Here is a 12,939-nt window from a genome sequence, read left to right as displayed (position 1 = left end):
AAAATAGCCGAAAAAATAAATCAGTCGATATGGGAAATCAGCTTAGATATTTCGACTTTATCTATTAATTATGTGAACTATTTAAAAGCATGACTAAAGTTTAAAGATTGGTTAGAAAAAGTCAACAAGCAAATGATGTTAAAACAAAAAACTTGGAATTATTAATACCATCAGTAAAGTTAAACCTTTAGATCAAGGCATTAAACATACATTTAAACGATTTTACGATTGCCACGTATTTGGACGAAAATATTGTCCCTGAAATTAACATACTTATAGCAGTAAAATTCACAGAAAGGGCGTAGTATGCAGAATTCAACGAGGAAGATATTCAGAATTGTGCGACTGACGGGATTGAAAGTGAAGGTGAATCAGAAATTTAATTAGAGAATTCGAAAAAATTCCAAAAAAGCTTCGAAGGCTTTGGAGACTTTCTACAAGTTTTTTGTTTTGAATAAACAGCAGAATTGGAAAAACATAAGCTGAATATTGCGTCACTAACGCAAAAGATTTTTTTGAATGAATCGAAGTGTATTTTCTCTATTTGTAAAATTATCACTCTAATAAATTGTATTTATCTTGTATACAACTAAATGTTTTGAATACTATTAGTTAACCTCTGAAAGTAAGATACACCTTTCCTGCACCTCTATAAGCTGAAAACTCGTCTTAGTTAAAAACCTCTATAAGCAAATTACAAATCACGGTTGCTTGAAATTCTCTCATAACCAAGTTTTGCAGTAAAACTTTTGAGCAATCTGATTCGTTATGATATAAAAATGTATAGTTCGAAGTAATTTCAACGTACGGACTTTGAAGACATCTATTATTTTTCTCAATAACAATTTTTGATATCTCTTTAAAGGACTTTTCGGAAACTATGATGGGGTTAATCCAACCACTTAATGTGCAGAAATTAGACCAGATCACGTTCATTGTTGTTCGGAAACTAATCCAGTTAATCAGGTCGTAATCAGGATCAGCTGATGGGTTGTTTCATTTGTCTATTCTATAATTCAATAAATATTATAGTAGAAATTATTCACAAAAAAGCAAACAAAAAAAAATCAAAAATTTTTCTAGATCATGTTTTTTATTCGATATTTCCACCGAAAATTGAACGCGCCGTTGGGAAACTGTGTTCTAAATCGCAGTTTGTTGTAAGATTAATAAATATATTTTTATTAATTCTCTTGTCACTATATCATTTTGTTTTCAATAAAATGATAAAATTTCAACATGCAAAACGCTACTAACTATCTTTGATTTAGTTCTGTACACATAAAAAAATTGAAATAGTTAATTTTCCCAGACAAGATTCGAACCCGGGACCTGCAGTTTGAATGCACGGAACATCAACACTAAAATGTGGCCAACTTTGAATATATTTTAATTTTTGAAACAATTCATAAATTGAAGTACCCTTTGAAACAATATAAATTTCATTCAAACCTTTCAACATTATTGAATCTATGCTTATATTTCTCCGTTTCGATAATTTGTGTTAAATTCTGTGTAAAAAAACAAACCAAAAATGGATACAGAACATGAAAATGACTTCTCCTCAACACCACCAGAATTTATAGAAGCTGCTGAAGTTCCTCATTAAATTTATTTCAGGAAAAGTCAAGGAAAGTATATAATATGACATATGAATTTTGAACTAATATATAGATTTTTCTGTTGATTATTATAAAGAAATTCGATTATTACAATGCACTGTAGGCGACTGCGAAGCTCTCGCACTACATTTCCGCCATTGTTGTCATTTAGGCGTCAGTCGGCGTTGTGCTACAGCCACGTAAACATGTCCGTTATTATTGATGTATGAATTGCGAATTGCGAATTCGTTTTCTATAGACTGAAGAAATCCATCGGAGAAAGAGTCGTGTATATGGGGAAAACTTCATTAGTGATGGCCGTAATGATGCGCATGATGATGGGGGCCAAGGACGCAAAATTATTGTTTCATATGAGCTTGTCTTTTATTTATAGCCTATTGGAGGTTGATAAAAAAGGGCCTTCGTATATTGTATATTTGTTTAATAATAGTGTTTTTAATAATGTAACAAAATTTTCCAACAAATATACTTAGCAGTCGCAGATAAAATGTATTACTCTACTTGCTTTTAATGAGTTATTATTCACTCGGTGATTTATGCCGTTTGCTAACGTTCGTGAATAATATTGTATGAAAGCCTGTACGTCCATTACCCAAGATATTTTCCATTGATTTTTTAGTTGGAAATTGTAATGTTATTTATTTCTCACTACCCCAAAAAAGTGATTATATTCCACAATTTTTTTTATTATACTTTCTAATATGAATATGTAAGTAGATGTGTATTAGTATCATGATTTTCTTAACAAACATTGTTCTCACATGATTATTTTTTTAGGTATTTCGACTCTGGTATTTTGAAAACATTACTTTACGGCCCAGGTCTCACTATAACGCCTATAAAACAAGAACCCATGGATAATTTTCCGCAGATGAACGACAGCAATTTGAATAATTTCAATGGTTTCAATGAAACTTTGAATTTTCCTAATCCTCTTGATTTGCCACAAGATCTAAGTCGGTCAGAAGGACCAAACCTACCCAAAGATAATAATATTTCGAACGAAAATATTTTGAATTGCTTGAAAAAGAAACAGAAGAGAAAATCGAAAGCTGTAGATAAAGTTCAACCTCCTCCTTTAGACGAACCAGTTCACTGCGATATATGCGACGTCACTTACAAAAATAACGTCGAGTTTGCTCTTCATACCGACAAACATAACGAAGACGGAAAATTTGCTTGCCATCTCTGCGAGTTTAAGAATTCTTCAAAGTACCATATAGAAATGCACATAAGGGCACACGAAGGTACTACGAAATATAAATGCGAAGTTTGTGACAAAGCCTTTACCGTCAGCACCCACGCCATAGAACACAAATACTACCATACCGGCGAAAAACCTTTCGAATGCGATATATGCGGGAAGCATTTTATGTTTTCATGGTTTTTAACATCACATAGACGTACTCAACATTGGGAAGTAGTTACAGGTAGCCCTCTAGTTAAATACGATTGCACGCTCTGTAATAAACATTATACATCTTCAACTGGTTTAAAAAGGCATAATCTCAGCAAACATAATTCCGGCATAGATCCTTCAGTACTTTGCGATATATGTGGAAAAAGGCTCTCCAGTAAGGAGAAGCTCAAATTTCATAGAAGAACTCATACTGGTTATAAACCTTTTTCTTGTGAAATTTGTACTAAGAGTTTTTCTCGGAAGGAACAGCTTAAAGAACACGAGAGGGTACACACTGGAGAGAAACCTTATAAATGCCAGTATTGCGGTAAAGGTTTCACCCAAAGGTCTCCATTGAGAATTCACGAAAGAACTCATACGGGAGAAAGACCTTACATATGCAAAATATGTAATAAAGGCTTCATTTCTAAAGGAGTAATGGATACACATATGAAAACGTGTGCAGGAGCAAATGTAGATTATTAAAAATTTCAATATTCTCCAAAAAAAAAAACAAATATTATTAATATTTTTTCAGTTGAATAGACAAGAAGTTATTCGTTAAAAATGTCCTATTCTAGAGAAATGGTAGAGAAATATTTTTAATGTACTTATACATTCGCTCTATAACTTTGTTCGTTTCTAAAAGGTGGTTAAGAAAGAGCGAAGAAGAAATGCTTATCTTCTTGGAAGAAATACAAACTTTAATCATCTTTTGAAAATTTTATTTCGTTGGCAATTCCTCACTGAAACTAAAACACACAACGTTTCATTACAGATTTCAACAAACGTTTCATTATTTGTTAAAATTAATAGTAGATTGTACAATAAGTGAGAAAAAGTAGATATTTCTCACGAGTAAGTGAGAAAAATGCCATTTTTTCACGTGTCGTACACTGTACTTTTTATATTTTCAAAATAAAGTTAATAATTGAAATGCAATAATACACACAACATGAAATGATTCTTATATTTCATTGAAAATTGTCATTAAAAGTTATATTCGAACAATTTTTGGAAGGAATTTCTGGTAATTGGAATATTCGTTGGGTTCCAAGTTGATGGGGACAAATATTGAGCTTTTGCAGCATTTTTGTATTCAGATTCTAGTGAGGGAGGCATAATGCCGAACTGATTCTACTTATACAACTTCGTCTCGAGTCTTCAAGTTTTTAAATGCGATTAATATTTAAAGCAACTTACAATCTGTATTTTCAATGTACCTAGTAAAAACTAAACCTCGTTTAGAATATTTTTATCATTTTCCATTTCAAAATTTAATACTGCGTCGTGTGCTAAGAAACTGTCACCCTAGAGGGCATAACCAACGCTCTAAGTGTATCTGATCTCGTGGCAGAGATACAGGGTGTTTCCAAATTCATGCGACAAAATTTAGGAGGTGATTGATAGTATGAAACTAAGATGGATCTTTCCTACAACAAATTTTCGTTAGTCCATCCCATTCCGAGGTAACACCCTTAAAAAATGGTGACTAAAATTGATTTTTTATTTTTTTTTTCTAAAATTTCAGTAAAGCTAGAAACTTGAATTTAGAAATATATATTTTTTATTAATAAACTTTATCCCAAAACAAATATCTTCACAGAAACAAAATTGCCAACATTATTTAAAATTTTTCTAATAAATTGAGTGGAAATTTACTTCTAAACGAGTGCATTATTACAAAATTTCAAGTTTCTTTATTTCAGAAATAGAAAAATGAAAATTCAATTTTAATCACCACCTTTTAGAGGTGATATTTCGTAAATGGATGGGCTGAATCAATCATTTCCAAAATTTTGTCGCATAAATTTAGTATTTGTGTTTGTTCTTGTATTTTTGATTGATTATTTTTTCCGCACGGGCTCGAATTGCTACGAGGTCGAGCTTTATTTAGAGTTTCTGAATATCTGAATGTTGCATTTTATATCAAACAGAAATTATCAAATATGACTATTTATCCTGAATTTGATAATGAAAAATATTGTCCATTTGTATAAATCCTTCGAGAACACACTATATTCTGAATTAAACATTCGATTCAAATATTGCGTTAGGTCATTTGTTTGTTTTTTTTTATTTTTAGATAATTAGGTCATTTTTCAAAATATGATATTTCAGATAGGATGTTAAGTTTGAGAATATTAATGATATTTGTTGTATATTATATATAGTATGTCGAAAATGTATTTGATAATATTGAAATATTATGCTGTAATGTAAAAATAAATCTGCATACCCTCAGTTCGAATCTTAATCTATTTTCTTTATTATCAATAATTGTATGCTTTTGGTGAAGAAGAAGAATAAAATTGTAGGCTGTGGATACAGCGAATATCAACTTTATTTCTGAAATTCTGACCACATTTTTGTATATCAATTGTGGTTTACGCTTATCACTCACCATGGGGTTCGCGTGTCTCGCAAGTCACTATTAACCATAAATTCAAAATTCATTTCATAAATTGAAGTGTAATACTGAATACACTGTTTACACTACCACTACACCAAAACAATTACACTGTCCGACGCGCGTTTCGATAACCAAGTTATCGTCTTCAGAGACTGAAGTTGTTTACCTTCGGTCTCCGAAGACAGTAATTTGTCTTTCAATATCATACTGAATTGTGATGGGACATATCCATTTCTATTCTAAAACACAGTTCACATGATTTACTGAGCAGTAACTGTTTGTTGGAATCCTATTTTCAGCCAATTCATCGGTAAGGTAGGTAGGCTCATGGTATCTCAATATCTACGTCCTCGAATGAACTTAAAATCAGTTCACCATGGATGTAGTAATTAAACATGCTATCATTGTTTTTCTGATGAAAATTTGTTGAGAATCTTGGTCTTGTTAGTGCCAATATAAATTGGAAATATCCAATTTGTGCGTAATACCTTGATTTGTTTTTACTTTACAAGCATAAATGTAAGTTAATGTATTAGATTGTTCGGACAGGAACTAGTCATTATATTTAACTAAACTAGAAATGTTAGTTACTAGCTTACGTATTTAGAAGTTAGTTCGAATATAATGGATTGTATTTATTTTGAAATTGCCCCAACTAATCTAAAAAAATATGATCCATTAAAATAATCTAGACAATTAGCATATTAAAAATGAATCGAACTTGATCTCTTGAGTTTATTGAATTCAATTTATTTGAATGGTAAAAAATGGACAAACGAATAATGTTAGGCTTTATCATCACAACAGTTTTGTATAAGTAATAGTTTGAATAATTTAAATGAATCCATTAATTTATATTTTTAAAATTGGATTATCCAAGTTGGCTTAATTATCTCAGTCTCTTAATCACCTAGTATACAAGGTATGTTCTGAAATTTTCGTGCGCTTCCAGGAGAGCCTGGACCGGAATGCTATTGAACTTGGTATGTTGGACCGCCTCTGTCGAGCCTCGATGCTTCCCTTCAGTGCTGATATTATTCTCGGGAATAGAAAAAAGTCTGGGTACCAAGAAGATCCAATTTCGCGCACACTTCCCTCACACCTAATTTTTCTGCCACGACCTCAAAGTTTTGAGGGATGTTCAATATATCAGCAATCGTTCTAATACTCATCCTACAATGAGATAAATTTCTTACTCGCGACATATTTTCCTTGGTCTTCCTGGTCGAAGGTGATCCAGAGCACCCTTCCTCTACCTTATCGGAACGGTTTGCGCCACTCAAAACCCAATCTAGTCATAGCAGCATCACAATAGGCTTCCTTAATCATGTCGTGTGCCTCTTTGACGGTTTCATTAAGCTTTAGACAAAATTTAATCGCTAATTCTGCTACTCCAATCGTGCGCGCACAGACCGCCTCTCAACCTCACGTTCTCTCAGGAAAAACCAGTTCTACTACTTTCTGAACAGACCCCGTATGTATACTACACGTGCTAGAATTGAGCTTTACTTAAGTTATTAAATGGACAATAACGTTTTATTTCCATAAATATAGAGGCGCAGTTGCCAGATTGTTTAAGCTAATCAAAGAAAGATATTGAAGATATTCACACTTGCATTTATCGATCTTGACACTTCGAGTTTTCATATTTCTTCCTTATTTCCACTTTAACTTATGAGAATGTTCTCTGATGTTCTCTTCTTATGTATAGTATAAAAAATGTCGATGTAGCTACTTTATTTAGAAAATTACACAAGAACAAGAGAAAAAGATTTTTTGCTTACGAATGAATCCAAACAATTTTGCGACTTATCGACGTTCACACGTGCGCAACACCTGATTATGTAGACATTTTTTTCATGTCAACGTTTCAATTATTTGATTACATCTCATTCAAAGCAAGCAGAACTAGCTCCAACTCCCCAAGTGAGGGTATTCTTGTTCCCACGATGTACCTTATATCCATTCTTATCAACTGTACTACTGTTGGAGCAGTCATAAGGACTTAAATGAACTTAAGCCTAATGTATCAATTAAAGTTATTTAAGTAGTTAGGGGCATATGTTGACTTACGACCTTAACACCAAGAAGGAAGTTAAAAACTTGATTCATGGCTATAATAATTGATACAGCTGATTTTCCAAGTTCCACTTAAGACCTGATTTGCAAGATAATAAAAATAAAGAGAATTGTGAGAAACAACTAATCAGATAATTGAATTTTATTATTCCAACATCCTCAGAGTATCGTAAATAGTATTTTCGTTTAATATTTGCTTATGTTTTATCTGATTCATATTCGAATTTTAAAAATACAAATTAAGATTCACGTAGTTCCATAGATATAGAGCTTAAGTTTCCAAAAGACTGCGCTTGCGAATAGGATTCTAGTTATATTATTTTATAAAGCCACAAATTTCATTTCTAACTAAACTATTCACATTTAGACCCATTAAAAGTAAAAATACTATTAAACCTAGTTTTAGAATTGAAAATAAATATTGAAACATGGATAAAACAAACATTCTATGCTCACTGATATTAGAGGTGGTCCACTAACTAAGTTCGAAGTAACAGCCAACAGTCTCCTTATACTTCACTTAGTTGCAATTCAAATTGGGTGACCCATGGAGGTGGCTGAGGATTTTAATTATGTTTAGACAGATGCCTTTTAAATAATGAATATGATGATTCCAGTTGAGTTGAGAATCGAAAGTCGTATCCAGGATTTTGCACTAATTCACAATAGTATCAACATGGATTTGTTTGGGGAAAATGATATTCCTAGATAGGGGGTTCTCTCTTTGTAGAAGGTTTTTTGTTATTGGCATGTAGAGGGAACGTATTTACCACGGTGAAGCTGTAGAACTTAGTACTGATCCTTGAGAAATGCCAGTGATTGGGGAAGGTTTACAATTTGCGGAAACCCTAAAAGCTCGTTCATAGTGAACGTTTAAAAGAAACAAGTTTTCACAAATATGGAAATCATCCGTCAAGGCTGTTATGTTTTGATGTGCCAACAATACACAGAATCACTTTGGTATTGAAGTAGCGTCGGAGAAGACTGTTTACAATTAGTTTGCAGAATTTTCATGTCATGGTCGATGAATGTCGAGAAGTTTAGCCAAAATTGGTTGTCATTCCGAGAAACATCGATGATAACCGCAACATATTTAAAATAGATCGGCATGTAACTTACAGACAGATAAAGGCGTCTCTTAGATTATATGTTCCAGATGGATTTTTATCGCCTCAAGAAGCTGTTGAAGACATCCAAAACCATATTCACGCGACATTAGTTTCAGAGTGGAAAGAATGTCACCAGAATTGGGGATGTCTCAACCCCTGTAGATTGTTGCAATAACTAACTTTCTTCGTAATAACTGTTCGGTTCATTATAATAATATGAAATAAATAATTTGGTATGACAAAACATTGTTATATATTGCCAGTGGAAACTATTCGTTCTGGGTGTAAAACTACTAATATCAGTGAGTTATAGCTATTGCAATAGATGTTCTACCACAAAAAATATGTGTTCCATCACTTGTAAAATGTAGTTTTTAAGTTTTTTCTCCTATAATTATAATATAAAGTTACGAACCTACCATCTATATTCTTGTCTGAAACTAATCTTATAATTTATTTGTTTTCTATAATTTCTAAAATACTCCTCGCTGTATTTTTAGAAAAAGAGAAATAAAGGATTTCGTATTTAGTTTTTATTATTTATTTTATGTCATTTCGTGATTGTGATTGTTTATTTTCATTGTTATATATTTGTATTAATAGCTAATAAAATGTGTTACCAATTACAGCCTATTTTTTGTAAGGCTTCTTAGAATAAGTACTTGTATTTATGTATTTATCTAAAAATATGTAGAAAAAATAAACGTAATCGAGTCATAACCACAAAATACCACAAATTCCATACAAAAAGATATATTTATACGAATCAATTGAATATTACCAAGAAGAAAATCTTCTACTTTGAATTTTTGTATCTCGGCTCTTATTTTATTTCAGTTGATGGAATTTTTTTGTAATAGTAGTAATTATAGCCCCTCATAAACTAGTATAGTGTACCTAGATACAGAATTTCTTACAACCAAATGAACCAAACATTGTGGTACTGAACGGTTTGGTTTGAAATTTACGAATCGAAGATTGCCCATCTAAACTATATTCAGCAGGATTGTTTCTTAATAACACATGTACCTAACTTGATTTTCTTAATTATATGAATATAAATATTTTATAGGAATCTCAAACGATAATATATAAATATATATTATATAATATATAAACGATAAAAGTGATAAAATACACCCACAATACACATAAAAACTAACGTAGAAAGTCTGTTATGTGAGTGGGTAAAACCTTGGTTTACCACCCACTTCTTATCCTGATGAAATTTCTCATACATAATAAAACACCGAAAGGAGGTAACGGATAGGATGGGGTAGGTATTCAAAGGCACCTACCCTAACCCAACCCAAACTCACCTAACCAACCCTAATCAGAACTGATGCAGATTGAAAAGGCTGACCAGTGTTCTCGAGGTCTTTCTCCTGGATCGGAATGGATGCGAGCTTGTTCAGAGCAACAGACACAATTAAAGTTGGACGAATCTCCTGCGGTTCGTTATCATCATTGTCATTATCTTTACTTTCCGCATCGTTGGTGATAACATAACGGCATCATCAGTGCTAAATGCTCAGTGGTACGTCGTCTTCTTCGTTAAAATAATCTGCGTTTGAAGTTGTGATACATTTTACATTACTGTGGACAAAACCAGCGGATATACAGATAGAAACAACATAGTTATACTTCTCTAGTATTCAATATGGGAATGTGCAGGACAATTGTCAACTAACAGCAGGTTTTTTGTTATTTCCGTAAGTTCAGGATACCATCCAGACGCGCCGGTCTCATCTACATTAAAAATTTCATCTTTAAATTGCGCACGTGGAGCAAAACAAACTTTTTCTAACCAATTACTCTCTTGAACTGATAAAGACTTGCCACCAATATTATCAGTGACGATGTTGTGTTTTACTTTAATTAGCCATCTCACGAAATATGTGAAATTTTGCTCGCTTAAACTTGTAGCAGAGGTGCGTTAACTGGTATTCCCTGGTCGTGTTGAAGCTTGAACCACTGTAGGAATGATTTATCCACCTATTTATCGCATAAAACGATTAACAATGAAGGCAATACAGACGGTAGCTTTTGACGGGCAGTCATCACTGATACAAACGAATACAGAGAAAATAGAAGCTCATAACTAGGATTTTAACATAACCTGTTATTTATCACGAGAGATAAGGATAGTACATTGTCAGTATTTGATGTTGAGTTATTGGGTTACTTTAGTTTTCTTTTCAAATTATTTTCGCATAGATCACTCAACTAATTCTAGTAGTTACCACATTAAATACGGTCTCTGGTGTCAATGTGGGTTATATTTCGTTAATATCGTATTTATGAGATTCTATGGGCTCTGTATTCGTTGCTATGGTATATTTATATCCCATTAAAGCAACGGTAGATAGTGAAAAAATAATGAGTAGTTTTTTGTATCACTGAATTGAATCTGGAAACAAGAAAATTAAAAACAAAATGAAGTGATTTGTGGGTTTTTTCTATTAGACTCTATTTCGTTTTGATCTGATAAATTTGTAATAAGACAAACTATAACGTATGGTTAGATAACAACAACATGTATACTAATTAAATAAAATAAATAAAACATTTGAATTTATTATTACTTTTAGATCAATGAATTTCATATCATTTCAAATATTTTCAACAGCAGCTGTGTAATGAGACGCGGCACTCATAACCTACTAGCTTTTACCCGCGGCTTCGTTCGCATCGAATCCATTAAATAAGTATCAGAAATCATTATAATAGGAAAGAACGAAATTTCCAAAAACCTACAAAAATCCATAACTCCACATTGAATGTCCGCGCCTAGCTCCTCTCCAACTCAACCGATTTGAGTGTTCAAAAACTCAAAAGAAAGAAGGTGTTTCAGCGAGTGTTCTTAAACCAAAACGAACTCTGTAGCCATATTAGAACCTGAGATATAGATCTTTGAATGTAGAAAAATTGCCAAAAACCTACGAAAATCCATATTTCCGCATTGTATGTCCGCGCCTAGCTGCTCTCCAACTCAACCGATTTGAGTGTTCAAAAACTCAAAAGAAAGAAGGTGTTTCAGCGAGTGTTCTTAAACCAAAACGAACTCTGTAGCCATATTAGAACCTGAGATATAGATCTTTGAATGTAGAAAAATTGCCAAAAACCTACGAAAATCCATAGCTCCACATTGAATGTCTCCGCCTAGCTCCTCTCCAACTCAACCGATTTGAGTGTACAGAAACTCAAAAGAAAGAAGGTGTTTCAGCGAGTGTTCTTAAACCAAAACGAACTCTGTAGCTATATTAGAACCTGAGATATAGATCTTTGAATGTAGAAAAATTGCCAAAAACCTACGAAAATCCATAACTCCACATTGAATGTCCGCGCCTAGCTCCTCTCCAACTCAACCGATTTGAGTGTTCAAAAACTCAAAAGAAAGAAGGTGTTTCAGCGAGTGTTCTTAAACCAAAACGAACTCTGTAGCTATATTAGAACCTGAGATATAGATCTTTGCATGTAGAAAAATTGCCAAAAACCTACAAAAATCCATAACTCCGCATTGAATGTCCGCGCCTAGCTCCTCTCCAACTCAACCGATTTGAGTGTACAAAAACTCAAAAGAAAGAAGGTGTTTCAGCGAGTGTTTTTAAACCAAAACGAAGTCTGTATCTTGTATAGAACCTGATATATTGAGGATAGAACGTGTGTATGTGAAAAACTCCCATAAGTGAATCGCATTTGAGTATAACTTGAGAATGGTGAAAATTAGATGAAATCCGATGGTTGATGGCTGATCTGTGCATCAATACCTTTCATTGAAAAAAAAAATTAAGCAAATCGGTTGGATAGAACGCCTGAACGGACTCGGAATGGAAATCATCAATTTTTTTAATATATAAGATTCTGCTCGCCTCGATTCCAAATTTTTACTTCTTTTGAATAACTATTATCATATGAATGAAGATTTTTGAATGATTAGTGCTTCTTAAAGGTGCGCTGATTTCTCATGAAGCTTAATTGAATTTTTTTTTCTTTGTTTATAAGACTGTGAGGTTAAGAACCAAATTCACTTGTGTTTATTTCTGTAACTAACACCATTACCAAATCACACCAATTGAGAACACGATTTTGAGCAGATATAATGATGAGAATATGAAGGAGCTAAAGGATGTGCACTGAATTTAGACCAGGGTCGATAATTTTTGAAACCCATTGGGAATGGAAGAGAACATAACAAAATGGAAGTGAGAAACGCATTTTTAAACGTATCCTCAAAGTTTATTTATTTATGTGGATATTAGGGTATAATATACACTGCGACCCAAAGATTTATTTCTTGCTTTCACTTCTATAGCT

At 32.8% G+C, this 12,939-nt stretch overlaps 1 protein-coding gene across 25 annotated transcripts in view; it reads left to right on the top strand.

The window, feature by feature from the left end:
• LOC130897056 (zinc finger protein OZF-like) overlaps positions 1-12,939 on the top strand; it is a 287,205-nt gene that overhangs the window by 115,628 nt on the left and 158,638 nt on the right. The window contains exon 5 of one of the 25 annotated variants that reach the window (XM_057805586.1): positions 2,400-11,165. The exons of the other annotated variants lie outside the window; for them this stretch is intronic. Coding sequence (XP_057661569.1) covers positions 2,400-3,507 — 1,108 coding nt within the window. The 3' untranslated portion in view covers positions 3,508-11,165. Of the gene's footprint in view, positions 1-2,399; positions 11,166-12,939 lie in introns of those variants that run through there. 25 annotated transcript variants of the gene reach the window in all.

Source organism: Diorhabda carinulata, chromosome 8, assembly GCF_026250575.1.
Source record: "Diorhabda carinulata isolate Delta chromosome 8, icDioCari1.1, whole genome shotgun sequence".
Taxonomy (NCBI): Eukaryota; Metazoa; Arthropoda; class Insecta; order Coleoptera; family Chrysomelidae; genus Diorhabda; species Diorhabda carinulata.
The sequence above is the reverse complement of the archived record's forward strand: the minus strand, read 5'-3'. Positions and strand labels throughout refer to the sequence as shown.